The following is a 19,763-nucleotide window of genomic DNA, read 5'->3' as shown; positions in this document are numbered from 1 at the left end:
TTTTCGGTCACTTTTTAAAGATTCCTGTCCCCTATATTATTCTCTCTATTATTGTCTTCTTGTTGTAAAAATTAAAGCGGTAACACAAAAATAACACCCACATAACGTTATTTGAAAGCAAATCTCTCTCTCTCTCTCTCTTGCTGAAAGATATATTTCTACAGCACAAACCTAGCTGTCGTCAAAATGGCTAAACATAGCGGAACAATTAGTATTGATCATAGGGAAAAGCTGTACATTCGCCCCAAAGGTGCCTCATCTCATAAGCATCGGATTAAGACACACTAAAACAAATTATTTCTGCAATTAACTAACTTTTGGGCCGCTGAATGAGAACGAGGCATTTTATAGCTTAGGATCCCTGCCTTGGTAGCATTTCATTTTCTTCCTTTTTCAACGTCTCATCCTCCGCTCCACCCCACCCCACCCCTCTCTGCTTTTATAAAGTCTTTCAGGATTTTTTTTTTCCCTGGGAAAAAAAAATTAATTATACAAATCATTAGTATTGAAAAGGTAATATAATGGTTCCAAGAACAAGCTTCACAGCGTATCTGCATATTTAATCATCTGTGTTAATAAATATTTAATCGTTCGTTGAATTCAGGTTCTGTCTTGAAGCTTAACTTGATAACAAACCTTGCAACTGGTAGAACTAATTGGTACAGAACAAGTGAATAATTTATAAGGAGAAAAGGCGCTGGGTTTTGGGAAGGTGTGCGGAGACCAGGAAGCCACAGCTGGTTCTGGGAGCGACCGGGAATGGCGGCTTTGAGAAATTCCACAGCACGCTGCTGCCCTCCGGAGGCCAACATTTACTATTGGTTCATATGTCTTAAAAGAGGGCTGCAAGGCCGACTACAAAGTCAGATCCATTAAGTTTTAAATATTCATGCATTTCATTAAAGCGATCATAATTGGTCTACCGTACACATTGATTATGCATAGACCATCAAGTGTTTAACCTCTGAAAGCTTGCGTGCGTATTTAAATATATCTCTTATGTCCTGTCTTGGTGGCTTCAGAGAAATCTTTCGCAACATGGAGTTGAATTTGGGTGCGGGGGGGGGGAGTTGGGGGGGAGCGGAGGGAGAGAACGAGATTATAGCGCTGAAGGGAAAAGATAGCTCTGCCGGAAGTGGGAGAAACAAACAGGATTCTAACAGCATCTTTGGAAAAGAAAGGATTCTGTCCTCACGCATTCTAAAAATATACAACGCGCGAACATTTGATGTGAGCAAACAGAGTGGAACAAGAATTGTGTGGCATTCCCCAACATTTGCTGTTCATTTGAAGCCTCCTATTTCCTACACACACTTAATCCACAGCACACAGATTCTCAAAGCAGAATAAAGGCTTTTGATTGCATTGCAGAATTCATAATCAACAACTTCATTTTTGCTCTTATAAAATGTGTTACACAAATATGTGTATTTTGTAGGCATATCAACTTGTTATGTTTCCTTGTATTAAACAACTGAAGCCACATCTAAGACTTTAGCATTGGATGTCAAAATATCTGATATCCGATGTGTTTTGAAATGTACTTAGCTTTAATTTAATGTAATCCAATTTAATTTCTTGAATAATGTATAAACCACACCTTCACCCTAAAATCAATTTCAAAGCAGTGTACATAATAAAAATGGGAAAACAATACAATAAATGATTCAATAATATTGAGAGGAATAAAACAACACTTCAAAAGGTTTGGGCAAATAAAGAATTTTTAGTCTAGCACTGAAAAGAATACAATGTCAGCGCCAGGTGTTCCTCTCTTGGGAAGGCATGCCAAAGTCAGGGTGCCACCCCAGAGAAGGCCCTCTCTTTTTGTATGTGCATAATGCACATTCCAACTAAAGGCTTATAGAAAAGGGTCTCTTTTGATGCACTTATTGCATGGACAGGTTATGAGATGTGCTTCTTCAGATATTATAATTCACCAAACTGAAATAAATGCAACCCAGGCATGCAATTTTATATGGGGTGAAACAGAACCTGCCAGTGAAGCAGATTCCCCCTTCCCCTGCACCTCCCCGTGTTGCAGGTTTTGTTGGCACCTGGGGGGGGGGGGGCTGCAGTGGTGAAGAGAGGGTGGGGAAGATCAGTTGCGATGGTGGATGTAGCTCATTGTAAGCCCTCCTGGAAATATTTATATGGAAGGGTGGGATATTAAGCCATTCATTAAATAATCTTGTGTGCTACAACGGGACTGATTCTTGAGAGAAACATTTCCCTGTTGCCTTAAGTGATTGTTGCTGAAGATAAACACTTCTGCCTAATTCATGCTTCTATTTCTAGCCTTCTCCTTATGTGCATCCCAGTGCTTGAGAGCATACAGGCCTCTCACAAGCCACTACAGAAAAGGGATCATCTCCCAACCATCACTCCCCATGTCTTAAGATCACTGGTGGCTTCTTGCTATATCCCCTCTAGTCCTTCTGTTCAATTCACTGGAGCTCAGAGCAGGGCTTTATCCAGTAGTGGCACATCACTTTGTGGAATACCCTCCCTACATTCACTCAGTCCCTTCCTCCATCCAATTCTTTCATAAAGTTGAAATGTTACTTAGAATGCCATTATGAGGACCAATGTGGTGCAGTGTTGGTTCTGGTCCTCACTCAGCCATAGAAGCTCACTGGGTGACTTTGAGCCAGTCACAGACTTTCAGCCCCACCTACCTCACAGAATTGTTATTAAGAACATAAGAAGGGCCATGCTGGATCAGATCAAGGGTCCATCTAGTCCAGCACTCGATTCACAGTGGCCAACCAGCCGTCGGCCAGAGACCAACAAAGCAGGACATGGTGCAACAGCACCCCCCCACACACACCCATGTTCCCCAGCAACTGGTGCACACAGGCTTACTGCCTCGAATACTGGAGGTAGCACACAACCATCAGGGCTAGTAGCCATTGATAGCATTCGCCTCCAGGAATTTATCCAACCCCTTTTTAAAGCCATCCAAAATTGGTGGCCATCACTATATCTTGTGGTGGTAGTGAGTTCCATAATTTAACTATGCGCTGTGTGAAGAACAGGGCTGTGCTCCACTTCGCTTCGGATCAGAGAAGCAGAAGCAGATCGGGGTGCTTCGCCTCCCCTTAAGGCGGAGGCGAAGAGGATCGGGGGCAGCGGAGCAGATCGAGATGAAGGCGGATCCTTCGCCTCAAACTGGAGCTCCGAAAAAAGGTAAGGGGGCCTTACCTGGCACTGCCGCCGCCCATGTGGCGACGGCAGCAGAGCCACGTAAGGGGGCAGGGGGGGATCTTACCTGGTCCATCGCGGCCCGTTGCCGGCTTCACTACAGCCCGCAGCTCAACCCAAAAGTGTAGGTGGGGCCTACAGTTCCAGGTTGAGCCGCGGGCTCTAGTGAAGCTGGCAACGGGCCACAACGGACCAGACAAGTGGTGTATGCGGTGGGGGGGTTACCTGGCCCTGCAACGGTGGCAGAGCCAGGTAAGGGGGCAGGGGGGCAGAGTCTTACCTGCGTCCGTCCGCGGTCCAGCAGTGGCTTCAACTGAGCCCAAGGACTCAAACCAGAAGACCAGGCCTGGTCTTCCAATTTGAGTCCTTGGGCTCAGTTGAAGCCGCCAGCGGACCGTGAACAGACACAGGTAAGGAGGGAGGAGGGAGGGGGGCCTTACCTGGCGCCAGTGCCGGCATCGCTACGGAGCTCCGATTTGGATAGAGCTCCGCAGCGAAGCAGACCCGACCACTGGCAGATCGGCATGGAGCGGACCCAATCTGGAAGTTGCGGATCGGGATCCGAAGTGGATCGGGGGGGGTCCGTGCACAGCCCTAGTGAAGAAGTACTTCCTTTTATTTGTCCTGAATCTCCCACCAATCAGCTTCATGGGATGACCCCGGGTTCTAGTATTTTGAGAGAGAATAGACTAGAGGAGAGGAAGATTATGTACATCACCTTGGGTTCCTTGGAGGGAAAATGGCAGGATATAAATGCAATTTATTTATTTAAGAAAGTTCTAACATTTTTTATTGCAGTTCATCAGTTTTTATGTTAATTTTCTGATTTTATCTTGTTTTATCATATTTGTACTTTTAACATTATTACTGTGGTTTCCATTTTTATGTCATTTGTTGCAAATCTATTTGAATAATTCGGCTTAGGAAAAAATAATGAATAAATAAAACAACTATTATATTAACTAACATGAAAGGCTCTACTGAGAGCGCAGCCTGGTCCATTCTTTTTTACAAAAACAGGTCGTTTTGCAGTGCTGTGCCTTGAATTCTCCACAGAAATCTAAAGAATTGAAGGAGGAAGCCATACTAGAGCCTGTCCCTAGTATTATATTACAGCTCCGGCTATTCGCAGTATAGAAATGTAATAAATAAATAAATAAATGTTGGACCACACCAAAGGTCCATCTATTCCAGCATTCTGTTCCCGGAATGAGGAATCCAACGCCAGTGAGAAGCCCACAAGCATGACATGAGTGCAATAGCACCCTCCTACTCATGTCTCCCAGCATGAGGCAGTGATCTTATATACGTGCAACTGGGAGTAAGTCCCATTGAACTCAAAGAAGTTTACTTCTGAGTAGACATGTATAAGACTGCACTGTAAAATGCACAACAGTCTTCCCCAGCCTGGGGCAACCCAGATGGGATGGGATGGAAGTCTAATTATTCCCAGCTCACATGGGGAAGGCTATTAGAAAGAACTGTTAAGATGCTAGCTAGAACAGCTAAAGATCTTCATGTTAACCCCTGATGTGATTTTGGTTTTATCCTGGAGCTTTAAGCTTTTAAACATTTTATATTTTGCTTTATGTTTTTGTACTTTATGCTGTTAACTTTTGTGAACCACACAGGAAGCATGAGTGGTATAGAAATGAAATGGGTTTTTTTTCAGAGCACTTTCCCAGGGGGTTTTAGAATGGGGGAAAATGGAGTATTATGACTCAAAGCACTGTTTCTCCTTGTGTATTTGAGCTATTCTGCTATAGCAGAGCGCCCCCTAGAGGTTATGTAGAGGAAAGGAAAAGCTCTTTCTGCAGAGCTTGGATCTCAATTATGCGACGAAACCAAAAGACGTTACAGCAATTAGCAGCCTCATTTAGAGAAGCTATACATGGGCTATGTTCATGTTAATGCATCATACCAAAAGTCTGTTAAACATTTAACTAGCAAACTTTAAAACAGTACTAAAAACTGCAGTGCAAAATATAATTTAGCTTTTATATTTACACTTTGAGTACGGACTGGCCTCATAAGATCCCATCACCATGTTTGTCTGTGTTGTTGTCTTCTGGAATACAGTAATTGTGCAAAAAGAAAAGTGAAAAGGCACCTCGAAAGGTATAAAGGAAACTAGTGAAAAAGACATTTATTGGCATTTTGAAAAATACTTCCTAGGATTGCAGCATTGCACAGTTATACAATTTCAGCTTGAAATTCATTTTTTGGAAGATCAACTGTTGATTAGTCAACTGTAACACAAAAATACTGGATTTTGTTGTTCTACGGTGAATACAAGCTCTTCTTTGCAAGCTGAAATTTACATTCACTGCCTTGTTTCTGTTTCACTCCCTTCTTTAAGGAAACTGATTTGTCAAAGGAAACACTCTGCCTTTCTTTATTTTCTACTAGTCTTAGGTAAGATCTTAGCATTTTGGCTAAAGTGCAATTCGGGCACAATAATGTTTTAACTTGCAAGGTAGGATGCTTTTATTGAGCTGGTAAAACTCCACGAGTTGAATGAGATCAGAAAATCTGGTGTGGCCATCATCCAACGTATAAAATAGTTTGCCTTCTTCTTCCAACTGCAAGAATGGGGAGGGGGGGACAAAACCACAATATGAACAATAATTTCCAGAGTTCTTTGCCATTCTTACTTCAGTCATCTGGTCCTTCTGAGGATAGTTAGGCAGACACTGCCGAAAATGGAATAATCAAAGTTTTCGGCACAGCAGTAATACTAACCCCTCACTAACCATGGTGAGAGGTTACCATTCCCCATAAGAATCATGAGAAATGGCTTTTAGTTTTTATTTCAGAAAGTTCCCTTCTTTCATACAACTAGGGGTTTCAATCTTTATCAATAGAATGAATTACCAAATCACTCACCTCTGCATTGGCAGTACTGTAATCAACACTTTGACAGTGTGTTAACAGTATGACAAGATACTGGATATACTTACTGGCACAATTTGGAAGTGCTTTATTTTTAATCCATGGCTCAATGACAGCACAAAAGTTTTGGGGTTACTTTGGCTATCCCGTACCAAGAAAATTCTAAGGGGAGAAGGCAAAAAACAACAACAACAGTTATCCAGTGTGGCAATGCTGAGTTGCTAGCAGGTTCTGAAGTTATACTAAGCTAAGCACAGTTCTGGATTCAGGCTAATGTAGTTGTAATGCCTATGGTCCAAGGGCTTTGGAATGTTAGCTGAATTAAGTAGGAGGGGCAAAGAATGGAGTGAGGGAAGAGCAAAAATGGCTGTTGAATAAGGGAGGTTGAGTTGGGAGAGAGGAAGAGGGAGAGCTGGAAGTAAAGGAGGAGTATTTCTTAAATCTTCTTAAAGTAAATTCTGTCTTCTCACTGCCATTGTCACCAGCAGCAATTGCTCCTCATCCTCTTTCTCAGCATTGCTATGATTTCCTTGCTCAACAGGCAGAGAGCCAGGGAGCAAGAGAGCCAGTGTGATGTAGTGGCTAAAGTGTTGGACTGGGAGTAGAGAGATCCGGGTTCTAGTCCTCATTTGGCCATGGAAGCCCAGTGGGTGACTTTGGACCAGTCACAGACTCTCAGCCCAATGTACCTCACAGGGTTGTTGTTGTGAGGATAAAAATTGAGAAAAGGAGGATTATGTACGCCGCCTTGGGTTTCTTGGAGGAATAAAGGCAAGATAAAATATCATCATCATCATCATCTACTTCTCCTCCCACCCACCCACCACCACCACCACCAGCATCATCTGGGTCAGAGTGAGAGGCAGGTGAACAAACAGGTTGCAAAGGGAATGAGGTGGAGCAGGTCTTTTTACTGGCCCTTGCTGGGGTGTGGGCCCTCGGCAGGACCCCAAACACGCCTAACCTCTATGCCAGCCCTGCCCAAGCAGTTCTAGGTGTAGTCAGTGCCTTGAAGCTGCTTGCAATTATATCATGGAATTGACACATATGACATATAAGCGGTCATATCTGCAAAGCCTCCAAATGGATTATAAATTTATAAGGTAAAATCCTTCAAGTTAAATGAAATAAAACTTTTTTTTTTAAAAAAAAAAGAGGACGAGGAGGAAGAGGTGGCAGTTGAAGATATATAGCTAAAAATCACCTTGTCATGATGGTCACAAAATACTTGGCACTCTAGTCTCAAAGATTTCAAATCACTCCGGGCACTTCCTGCAGGGCAGGGCCTGCCATTAGGCAGAATGAGGTAGCTGCCTCAAATGGCAGATATTGGGGGGAGGGGGGCAGAAAGCAGCAGGCAGGTGTTGGACGGCAGACCTGTGTGTGCCACAGTCGCCTGTCCTGTGACCCCTGAACTAGCCTACTGTCCTCAGGTACAGTGGAGAACACTGTCCCATCGCCTTCCTTCAGTCTTGGAACTGGGGGAGAGGGGGATCATTTCATCATTTGCCTCAGGCAGCAAAACGCCTTGAGAATGGCCCTGGCAGATGCCAAACCTCAAGAGGAAGAGACTTCAAGGGCAGGGAAGCACCCACCAAGAACATCTCTCAGTGTACCCTTATTATGCTGTGTGCACAGAGGATATGTTCATGAGATCACACAAAGCATAATACATTATCTGTCTAACCTAGTGATGTTGAACTCCTTTCCGCTCAAATGCCAAATTCAATTCTGCAGAACTCTCGGGAGGTGCATTCCAGTGGTGGGCAGGCCAATGGCAAAAGGGGAGCTGGAATGCCCAAAAATTCCAGCATATATTAACTTAAAGCTATCCCTGCCATTAACCAAACCTTAGGAGAGGCACTTCAGCCTTTTAGAATGTGGGAGAAAACTGAGCAAAAGCCAAGAAACCACCAAATGATTGGCCATGAAGGACAAAGGGGTGGGGCAAGGGGGGTGACCTTTTGGGGAACTCTGGAGGGCTGGATTGGGACACCAATCAGGCCGGATTTGTCCACAGGCCTGCTCTAACCAAACACTCCTATAGTTACCAACATGGAAAAACCCAGCATTTGCAACATGCTTATCAAGTTTAAACACGGCTTTCCTGAAGGCCACGTTGTTCCAGTATTAGCGACTTGAAACTATTTGCCTTGGAGAACCATGAAACTAGTTCCATGAGCACAAATTGGCTTTATTAGACTTCTCTCAAATAGCAGAGCTCCCCCCACCGCTTTTGAAAAGAAGAGGATGCCCAGGTGGACGTGGGATAAAAGGCCAAAACCTAGCAAAGGTTCAAAATTAATCTCGGAAGGAAGATGCAGGGGGGAAGAGATCTATAACATGGGGTGAGATTATTGACCGTTTTTCCATTTTCAGAAAGTGTTCTGGTTTTGTTGTTGCCTTTGTGGGGCAGCATTACTTTGTAAATCCCTATTCCCACTGGGAAATGGGAAATTAAACCTCGTGGCACAATGGTTTTAAGTTTTAAAAATCAGCTGCCTCCAAGAGACTCAAGCAATATCTACAAGAGCAGTTCATTCATTCTCAATCTCTCTTAAGATCTCAGCACTCTACCACACCATCTAGTGGCCTAAGAATTACACATGAGCCAAATGTCCACTGAGTATCCAAATGAAGGCAGAACTATATGTTATCTCAGCAAAAGTGTGGTCCCAACTCCGCCCAGAGAGCTCCGGCTATTGGGCGGTATAGAAATGGAATAAATAAATAAATAAATGGTTGCGAAGGTAACCGAAATGCATGGGTGTGGCGAAAATGGCAAGGGAAGATCCGTGGGCAAGACGGGTGGGCATCTGACGTTCCTCTGAAAATGCACCCAAGGCTGTTTGCCCCTCTTCTGGCTTCCAGGGCTCAGCAAATGCCAACCAGCCCTTGCATAAACATTATGAGAGAAATACAGAATTGGAAACCCCACGTTTCCCTGATAAGTTTAGCTTCATCTCTAGTATTGGATTTCCAGAAGAAATCGAGATAAGGATCTCTTTAACAATTAAGCCCACTTTAGCTGCTGTGGCACAAGCCACAGTTTACGTGCTGACCGTGAAAGTGGCATCCTCAGAGGCACTGTCACGTGGCATACCAGAAGCAGCGCTCAGGTCAGCTGGAACTTAAAGGAATGTGTCAGTTAGGGAGATCATACCAACAATTTTAACAACAAAACTTTTCATGTGCACACCCTTTTGTATAAGTTTCGAGCAAATGGCTTTTCTCCAAAATATCTGAGAGGGGAGCCCAGAAAGTTAGCAATGTGGATTACAAAATTCACGCTGGTGTCATGCACTCAGTTTTCAAAATTAGAACCAGCTAGACATGACTAAGGCATGTCTTTATTTCTATAGAGGGCCACATTCCCCCAGCAATAATCTCTCAGGTAATGGATGGGCTGAAACCAGCAGTGATTAGGGCCACCCCTTTTCTCTCACTCATTTTCTTATTCTCTCTCCCTCTTTGTTTCCCCATCACTAACTTTCTCCTTTCCCAGTAAGCTTCTGGGAGAGGACCATATCACTCTTATTTATTTATTTATTTATTTATTTATTTATTTATTTCATTTATATCCCACTTTTTTTCCTCCAAGGAACCCAAGTCAACATACATAATCATCCTACTCTCCCATTTTATCCTCACAACAACCCTGTGAGGTAGGCTGAGCTGAGAGTCAGTGACTGGCTCAAAGTCACCCAGTGAGCTTCTATGGGTGAGTGGAGACTAGAACCTGGATCTCCCGACTCCTAGTCCAACACTCTAGCCACTATGCCACATTGCCTCTTACCAAAGAACTAAACTGATTGCCTGCGAAGGACTTTTGAAATTAGGCCGAGGATCAAATGAAAATAGTCTGAGACCTTCAGTTTGCCCATGCCTGCTTTAAAGCAACCACCAAATTATGTCAGATTTCATTCTCTTGAGCACAATTAATTGATGAAGGGCTACGCTGTGGCCCACTTAAGACAAACGGAAAGGAAAAATCTTACCCATCCACCAGTCCTTGTCTCAAAATCAGCTGGTGTGCCTCATCTCTAGAGATCTTATGGTGAAACCACGGCTGTGAACTGTGTATGGCTAAAAAATATCATCAACAGAGGAAATGTCTTATTAAAACTATTTTAGTACAGGGCCATGCCATTACATTCCACAAAACCCACTGAATCGTACATACCTATATTTGAGGGAACATTTTGCAAAGTGGCAGGACTACTGTGTGTTCCAAGCCTTAAGCACCCTTTTTTCTACATGGGAAGAAGAAAAATCCTAAATATTTTGGTCTGGAAAATATATTAGGAAATGTTTTTAAATACCAGTTTCATACCCGCCATGCTAATCCTTCTTCAACAGCAACAGAAAGGGCTTCAGTAGGGTTTTCAATTACTCTAGATTTATGTCCTGTGAAATCCATGGCCACTAGAGAATTCTCCGAAACACTTCTCTATGGAAAGAAAAACACTAATTTATAAATGGATCTAACCCAGCTTTACTGAACCTGGTGCCCTCCAGATGTGTTGGACTACAACTGCCATCCTCCCCAGCCAGTGACTATGCTGGCTGGAGACAGTGGACATTGTAGTCCAACACATCTGGAGGATGCCAAGTTCAGGAAGGTTGATCTAATCAAAACAATTTGCAATGGACCCTTGGGCTTCTCTCTATAAACAGCATTTGATTCCCCCAGAACAACTCTGAGAGCAATAATAATGGGTGGATCTATTGAGTAGCTGGTGGGAAAGGAAATGAAGAATAATAAAAAGCATCCTGCACACCATGATGAATACAATGCATATGTCCTTAAGGATGCTCCAGTTACCAAGATCAGAAAGAGATACTTCACTTATGAAAGAGAGCTTATCACCTGCTCTCTGCCATTAGACAGCATAACAATTCTGCTAAGCTATCTAGAGGGGACATTTTACAGTAATTAAAGTAAAACTGATAGAAAACTTTCTGATGGCAGCCATATCATGGGTAAGCAAATGCTTGGAGGAGGAGGAGGAAGAGGAGGGTGGCAGCTAGCTCACCTTGCTTTCACTCTTGTGCAATACCAAATATATGTACTTTATGGATGGTTAGGTGAATTCTAATAGCTTATTCTTAGACACATAATCAACTGATTACCGAAGAGCTTAGAGATGGTGTAGAGAGCTACAGCTGATTACAGAATAGCTGGCATATAGAAACTGGTCCCCAGCCCTTAAAGCAAGGATGGGGAACTGGTGAACCCCAGTTGTTGTGGGACTCCAGCTTCCACTGGCTATAGCCAGCATGGCCAATGATAAGGAATGATAGGAACTATAGTCCAACATCATCTGGAGGGACCACAGGTTTGCATGGAAAAACTTCAATGAGTATCCTGCTCTACGTAAAAGCAATGTCATTTTTAAGGTCACAGCAAATGAACACAGTGGCAAGGTTTCTCTGCCTGATCCTGAGTGCACGTGGTTCATATAAGGCGGAGAGTTCTTTGTTTAACATTTGTTATTAGTTTAATGTTTAACGTTATTGTAATACCACACAATTCAACTGAGATGGATCAAATCGTTGTTGTAAACCATGGAATATCCCAGGAAGAAATTATTGCAACATTTAAAAGAGCAGTGGGGGAGGAGAAAGAAATGTCAATAATGCTTGAGACGTAAAAACTGAAAGCATCGTGGGCAAGTACTTTTGGGGACTGAGGCAGAAAATTCTGCCGGTGTCTCTCTCCCTCTTAGGCTGTAAAAACAAACAATGATCAATATAAATAAAAGAAAAGTGTTTGCATATCCCTGATGGACTTGGAAACATCCAATTGTTATGAAACTTTTAGGAAATGGGATGGTTTTAGGCATAGTGAAAATTTTGACCGCCATCTTGAACCAAAAAGGCAGCAATCACACTTTTTAAAGACATACTGCTTCAATTAAATTTGACTGATTTCAACCAAACTTCCTATCAAGATTCAGCACTGCAGCGAGCAGATTTTAACCATAAAACCCTTGTTTAGATGGGGGGGGTTGGGGGGGAGGTGTTAAAAAGCAAGCCCCAAATATTGAAAAACAAAACATATTGAAGTATGAAAAAAAGAACAAGTGAACCCAGGGAAGATCAGGAGGCTGAGTTATAGGCCTGCCCCCTGCTCCCTCTGCTCTGCTGTGGGGCAGCTGCATTTAAGAGGGATGGAGCAGACAGAGCCCTCCTTCAGGGGGCTATGGGGTGGACCATGGCAGGGGCCGTGCCTAGGGGTGCCAGCAGGCTGCCTTCACTCAGGTGGAGTGGGCAAAATGTGCCCAACTGTAACAGCTGTGCGAGCTGGCTTGAAGGCATCTCTGTATCAACCTAAAGGCAAACTCCAACCTGTGCAAAGCTGATCCATTGGCTAAATTACAATTTACTGTCCTTTCAGGCGGCTGCAAGTTACTGTGGCGGCCGAGGTTTTGTGTATCAGTATTTAAACGTCAAAGCATCGAAAGAAAACCTACCACAGGTGTGCTAAGAGAACCGCACCCGCTTCTACCTTGATGGCGCTGCATGTAATTCTGGTACAGCTGCATTCCATACTGCGAACAAAGAAACAAACAGTCATCACAGTGTCATGGACAGAAGATGCACATTTCGAAAGTCCTCGGCAGTTAATTCTGCCAGCTACGAAGTACGGACATTTTCATCCCACATCAGCCTTTCTCACAATCTCCCCCCACCCCCCAAAACACGGGAGGCATATTGACGTTTGTGGCACAGCGGAGGAGATTCGTGCATCAGCACTGCCTATGCAGCCTTCCCCAGCTTGGGACCCTGCCAATGTGTTGGACTACATTTCCAATCAGCCCCAGTCAGCGTGGCCAACATCTGGAGGATATCAGGTTGGGAAAGGCTGGTCTAGAGTACTCAGAGGTGTCCTGGGTCTGGAGAGTTGAAGGGCAGTGCAGGTTGGCTCAGCCATCAGCCAGGAGATCCAGGGCCACTGAAAGGCTGTACTGCCCTGCTTCCCAGAAGGAACATCATGGCAAAGGTCTCTTTCCAACCTGGTCTCTTACATTTGCCAGAGAAGATGTAGCTGTGAGGAGCTTGCTTTTTCCCCTCTGCCAGGTAGAACACCCATTAGAACTGAAACCAACCTGGCCCCCATGCAAATGCCCGAGAAAGAGCTGTTACTGTTTGTTTTCCTCTTCCCTCCGCCTTTTCTTTTTCCGTTTGTACTGTGTCTATTGTATTGTGAGCTGGCAAGCAGGGGCGTCTTAGCTTTCAATATCTGTACAGTGCCTAGAAAACGTGAGGCACTTTATAGGTGTTAAATAATCACAATTATCCAATGACTTGCATAAAAAATAAATTAACAACAACAACAACCAGCAACCCAAATTAATACACCATCCGTGTTTCATCATTTTATGGACTCTACAGAAGTCAGCTATTTTTCTTGCATTGCATGGGAAAGGTAGTCCTTTTTTTAAAAAAAAAGTATAATGCCTTTTAATAACATAGGGATCTTCAAAATTGTGTGATAGTGAGCCTCTCTATTTTTAAACAAAGAAAAAGGTCTCTACCCGAGTAACTAAGGAAAAAAATTAAGACTGCTTGCTTGCCAAGGCCTGCTCGTCCTTTGACAGGCTGGTTATAGGAAAAGAAGCAGGGCGACACGTTGACACGCCAAGCATCAATAGACCTAAAAGAATGTCCCTAAGGAAGCATCCAGCTTGCCAATAAATAAATAAATAAGCCCACTAGAACGTTTTCCCATTGATTCAAGCACCAGCATGAACAGCAACAGGGCAGCAGGCACTTGTATTTTGCAGGCAGCAACAAGGTGGCTTTAGGCTGACACTTTTGTTTCCTGGTCCCATCAAGAAATACACTGGAAAGGATCTGAGTAAAGCTTGTGCCTCTGCTGCCGACTGTAAACGCCTCCCCTCATGGTTTGAAAACCACGGCTCCAGCATTGACCCCAAATCTAGTTTAGATGCATGTGTACATTTTGCTCAAGTACATACAATTTTCAACCAAATATCTCCTTTAAGCCTCACTGTGCTGTCAGGGTTTGGGATGTCAATTACTACCTGAAGACGAGCGTTAACATAAAGCATTGTTTTTTATATTTTAAATAGAGATGAGCTTATGGGTGGTTAGCATAAGAATGCATGCAGTGGGGCTCCAACAAATCTGGCCATATGGTTCTGCTTAGATATAAATATTTTGGATCAACGTCCCTCTATTTCTAAAAAGCAGCTAGTTTGCAGCTACTTCTGTCTCTACGGCCTGTGTACCCCATGGGGCTGCGAAGTGGCACTGCATCACTTTATACGACATAGCCACCAGCTCGCACCCACCATGGGATTTTCCGGCGAAACTGCACAGAAAAGAAATACCATGGCTTGCCACAGCTTTTCCTTTTAATGTGAGGTCACCACCTTCTTCACATCATCTGTCAGTGGTGACCTTGCTGCAGCAAAGCGGGGAGCATTCCAGGGGTGGATCAAGACTCACGATTGGTCAAGGGGATGTATGAGAGGGCAGGGCAGAGGAAAGGGCTCCATGAGCTCAATTGCCGCCATTGCTGCCCAGAATGCCCACACTCCCTTCTGCCATGGGGATTAACTGTTCCCATCCCGCAGCTGCAAAACTGTAGGGTTTTAAGGGGACGGTGTCTGAATTCCTTCCTGATTTGCTTATTGTAGATGTGTGGGGGCCAAAGTTTATGCCCATTCTTATTTCCTTTCTTTGGACAAGATTTCCACTTTGCAAAGGAAATAGTCTCACCTACCACCTTAATTCTTCTGACTGAGTTTTTCCATCAGGATATAAAGGTAAAGCGAATACAAGGGAAAACAATGAATCAACATAAATTACCAAAGGGATCACATCTAGTCTGAGGAAAGAATACATAGTATGACCAAAAAAAAATGGAAGATTTGATGACTAACTCTATGGCACCCTTAGACTGTCAGTCATTTATTATTGATCATTACAATGGATCTCAATTTTCATTTCTTTTTCTTTTTGAGAATCACATCATTAAGAACTCCATTCCTAAGGAATATGTCATCCTGGTCCAGATGCTCAACTGCACCTGGGAACTTCTGTTAGAACCACATTGCCGTTGATCTGGAATCAGTGACCATGGACACATGCACAGGTCACTCGTGCATCCTCCTTGAACATCATGTGCACAGCCACCCCACCCCACCCCACCCCATTTAAAAGCTGCTCTTTAGCCATTTCCAATTGTGTGCCTAGTCCAGAAAAGTCAACTAGTTCAAAATATGGCAGCCAGGCTGATTACCGGTACACCTAGGGGTGACCACATTACACCACTTTTAAAATCTCTTCATACTTCCGGGCGAAGTATAAAGTGTTGGGTTATCACCTTTAAAGCCCTACATAGTTTGTGTCCAGGCTACCTGCGGGATTGCCTTCTCCCATACAATCCGCCCCACACACTCAGATCCTCTGGGAAGAACTTCCTTCAGCCAGCCAAAACTAGGCTGACAGGTATTACCCAGAGGACCTTTTCCTCTGCTGCTCCCAGACTGTGGAATGGCCTGCCGGAGGAGATTCGTCAACTTAACAGTTTTTAGCATTTAAGGAAGCTATAAAGACTGATCTCTTCCGGCAGGCCTATCCAGTGGAATTTTAGTATGTTTTTAGGAAGTTTTAACAATGTATATTGTGTTTTGATTAATATTTTATACTTGTTGTTCCCTGCCTTGTTCAGGATGGAAAGGTGGGTTAGAAATATTATTATTATTATTATTATTATTATTATTATTATTATTATTATTATTATTATTATTATCATTATTATTAATCTGTGTTCAAATGCTTCATTTCTCTGGCGACTTCATTCCATTTCACATCACAACAGGGGCTTCAGGAGGCTGGAAATGCCATTTTTTTACCCGGAGGCTAAAGACAGGGTCAAGACACTTTGTATACAGTAACTTCAGAAATAATTGGTGAAGACAATTAACAGGAGAGAAGACATTTACCTTAAGCAACCGAATTGCTGTCATCCAACAGGTCCTACTTTGTTCACTGTCAGCGTAAAGTTGTTTCAGGTCTCTGGCTCCTCCTGCTTTGTGAGGCTAGAAGGCCACAGCATATTGTTTAGCATTAATTCATATCTTGGAGGCAATACCTGTTGAAATAAAGGCCACTAATTCTCCTATTTCACAAACGGAACCTCAATTTGTTTTCTGTTTTTAAATTGCTACTTCAAAAATAAAAATCTTGCCAAACAAAGCAAGTTTATTCCCAAAACAAAAATGAAGTTTTATTCTATATCAAAATGCTAAGCATTTACCTTAAAGCAGAACCCAAAGGTGGCTGGTACTCCAGATATCTTTTTGCCTGTTAAAGACATATATATGTCACTACTGCTGAATTCACTGAAAAGCTGCAGGTGCCTTGGCTCCTAAAAGGAAGAGCAATATAATGATGTGCATCTTTTGAAATGGGTACGCCAGTCTTCCCTGTTTTGCCCTCCAGATGTTTCGGTTTCAACTCCCATCAGCCAAAGATACCCTGGCCAATGCACAGAAATGATGGGAATTGTGGTCTGAAATATCTGGAAGGCACCAGGCTGAGGAAGCCTGGACCACTACACCAAAGAGGGAAATGACCAGTCTATAGTGCAGGACATATATTTTCAAAATGAATATTTGAATGATGAATGCCTTAAGTAGGGTGTTGCAATTGACCAGAAACCAATGTCTCCTGAAGTGGGAAGACATGAATATAATGTTGATACACATTGATGAGGGATAGGAAATTAAGCAATAGAGCATTGGACAAAATGGCTTCCACCTGTTAGTTTCCACCAAGGGGCAGCCAATCTAAACTCCATAGCTCACAATGGAGAACTCTGTGCTGGCTATTTGGATACTACAGTGAAAACTACTGACAAGATCATCCATGCCAGGAATGTAGAATACAGAATTAAAGTCACCAGTGTTAACATCGGGGATGCCATTAGGGATGGCAACACTAAAGTCAAGAACAAAAGCAATGAAAATCTTCATGACAGGTAGGGAAGGGTGATACAAGGGCTCAGTTCCAGAGAAGTGCCCACAGAATGGATGGACAGAAAGCTGCTCCTTCCCCTGGCCACCCCCACAAGACCTCCCCAAGGGAGCTTCTAGAAGGCACCCGGGGGGGAGGTTTGATTTCAGTGATTCCCCCCCTTACGCTCTGCCTTGCATTGTCAATACCCACTCCACTCAGAAGGGTCTGTGGGTCTCAGAAGAGGCTTTGGAGGAGGGTCAGGGGAAGGAGAGGACAGAAAAGTCACCTTCCACTCATGCCTTTCCACCGGCACTCCTCTAGATCCTAGACATATTTATTATTTAATCTGCCTAAAAACAACAACCCTGACTGCATAAGAATGTGAGACTGATGATTCTTTCAATTATATCCAAGTATTAGATATCCATTCACTGTGAAGGTACCACACACGGTTGGTTGTTTAATGTATCGCCATATTGTTGCGAAAGAAACCAAACCCTGACAAATCCAAAGCCTTGAGCAGGTTGTAATTCTGCGCTACTTTAGCCCTATTCAGGCATTTCCAATTTGGGTATAGCAAACACATGGTGGGGGGGGCACTAGCCCAGCCCGCATCTGGCATCACATTTGCCACCTTCTACTCACTGAGGACAACTTTATGAAGTACAAACGCCTCCACAATCAATGTGGGCTGTCCTTGTGATGCAGAATGCTTCTAACAGTGGACCTCTTCTTACAGACATCCTTCTTCATGGGCACAGAGAGAGAGATCAAGATCTGCTAAACCCTATGGCTCCTGGTATGCCCCCCTCTAGTCCATAAGATTGGGCTCTTTATCACAGGAACATAGGAAGCTGTCTTATACTGAGCCAGGTCATGGGTCCATCTAGCCCAATACTGTCAACACTGACTGGCAGTGGTTCTCCAGGGTTTCAGGCAGGAATTTTTCCTAGCCGTACCTGGAGATGCCAGGGTTTGAACCTGGGACCTTCCGCATGCAAAGCAGGTGCTCTACAAATGAGCTACAGCCACTTCCCAATCACCAGGGTTCTTTTTGCTTCTTTTTTTAAAAGAAGCAACAACACATTTCAAGAGCAACAACACTGATCTATTTTAAAAGAGATATTAAAATTTCAGTCTACAGTTACACATTCAGTTTAATTTCGTATAGAATTACAATGTTACAAGCAAAAGAACGGCTTTCATTTTTTCTAACTTTAACAAGAGATTTTAGCCCATTTCATGGCTGTACCATAAGAATTGGCTCATCCTCTTTCCTGGAATAACAGCAAAATTGAGTTTGCAGGGGGAGCTCTGATTTAAAATCACTACAGAATAAAGAGGACAAAACTATCCCTCTTGCAGGTTAAATTTAATGCATAACTGATCTCTACCACTGCATGTTTTGTACAGGCCAATCTTACCTTCGATGTCCCCTTAGTGGAAAAATACAGGCCAGATCTTCGCAACAAAAAGTACATCTTTTTCCATGTTTTTTTCCCTTGCTCTTTAGCGTGTAAATAACTGTGAATTTCAGGATACGTACTGGAACTTAAAAACATCTGAAATGGGAAAAAAATACCTCATTGAATTCCACTGGAACTTGTCCTGACTTTGCAACTCCATTTGTACATTTGGGAGCTTTGGCAGAGCTTCAGATTGGGTTAACAGACTAGAAGTGACCTCTCAGAAACTTGTGATAATTCAGTTTTTAATTTTACTGTTAATTTGACGGAAACTTTTGTATGGTTAAAGACTTTGCACGTCACAAATGATAAGCATCTTAAAACTGTAGCATTCTATCCATGTTAGACTTACATTTATTCCATATCCTTCCTCACTCTACATTCCCCATTCTTATACCTCAGTGCCCCTGTTCAGAAGACACCTTAAACCATGTCTTTAACCATGATGGTTAAGCCAGAAAGCTGGGCTGTGTTCAGAAGACACCTTAAACCATGGCTTTAACTATGGTGAATAAAGTAAAAAGCCTTATTCACTGTGGTTGAAGCAATGGTTTAAGGTGTCTTCTGAACACAGCCTAGCTTTCTGGCTAACCATCATGGTTAAAGCCATGGTTTAAGGTGTCTTCTGAATGGGCCCATTCTCTCTCAAATGTTTTTTAAAGGAAAAATAGGAACAAGTGTTGTCCTTTTCACAGGACACATGTAACCAGAACCAGCAGAAGTCAACCTGCTTCCATATACAATCAGGGCAAGCATCAAAGGGAAGCATGGTCAGGCACCTGCCAAGAACCCACCCCCAAGGGCTAGCTGCAGTAACCTTCCCCATACCTGGCACTAGCCACCATGGCTGAGCCAAAAGACAGAAGAGCAGTGGCCAGTGCCCCCTGGGGTTCTTCCTCCTCCTCACTGTGGAAACCTGCCTTTTCACCTACCTCTTGCTCTGGCCCAGACAACAGAGGTGGTGAGAAGGAGGACCAGTAGATGCCGCTGCCTACTGACTCTCTGCCTGTCAAGCAATCAAGTGGTAACAATGATGAGAAATATTCTGAGGTGCAAGAACAGGTGGTGACAACCGCAGAGAGAAGGTGGATGTCATGTATACTGGAAACTCCATTATGGATTTATAGGTTTTGTAAATGGCCCAAAGGACTTGGTGGATGGGCAGAATAAAATGTCATTCATAAATAAATAAAGGAAAATATTTGC

General features: G+C 43.3%; 1 protein-coding gene across 1 annotated transcript in view; it reads right to left on the bottom strand.

Annotated features, from left to right (window-relative positions):
• Nucleotides 1–5,520: 5,520 nt before the first annotated feature.
• The window catches only part of GRB14 (growth factor receptor bound protein 14), a 35,241-nt gene continuing 20,998 nt past the window's right edge, over nucleotides 5,521–19,763 (bottom strand). The window contains exons 5-13 of the mRNA XM_063118616.1: nucleotides 18,516–18,653; nucleotides 16,391–16,501; nucleotides 16,077–16,172; nucleotides 12,573–12,650; nucleotides 10,430–10,546; nucleotides 10,280–10,349; nucleotides 10,095–10,182; nucleotides 6,165–6,258; nucleotides 5,521–5,786 (exon numbers count right to left, since the gene is read on the bottom strand). Coding sequence (XP_062974686.1) covers nucleotides 5,640–5,786; nucleotides 6,165–6,258; nucleotides 10,095–10,182; nucleotides 10,280–10,349; nucleotides 10,430–10,546; nucleotides 12,573–12,650; nucleotides 16,077–16,172; nucleotides 16,391–16,501; nucleotides 18,516–18,653 — 939 coding nt within the window. The 3' untranslated portion in view covers nucleotides 5,521–5,639. The remainder of the gene's footprint in view (nucleotides 5,787–6,164; nucleotides 6,259–10,094; nucleotides 10,183–10,279; nucleotides 10,350–10,429; nucleotides 10,547–12,572; nucleotides 12,651–16,076; nucleotides 16,173–16,390; nucleotides 16,502–18,515; nucleotides 18,654–19,763) is intronic.

The sequence above is a fragment of the Elgaria multicarinata genome, chromosome 2 (assembly GCF_023053635.1).
Source record: "Elgaria multicarinata webbii isolate HBS135686 ecotype San Diego chromosome 2, rElgMul1.1.pri, whole genome shotgun sequence".
In the NCBI taxonomy this organism is placed as follows: domain Eukaryota; kingdom Metazoa; phylum Chordata; class Lepidosauria; order Squamata; family Anguidae; genus Elgaria; species Elgaria multicarinata.
This window is presented reverse-complemented; position numbering and strand designations above follow the sequence as displayed.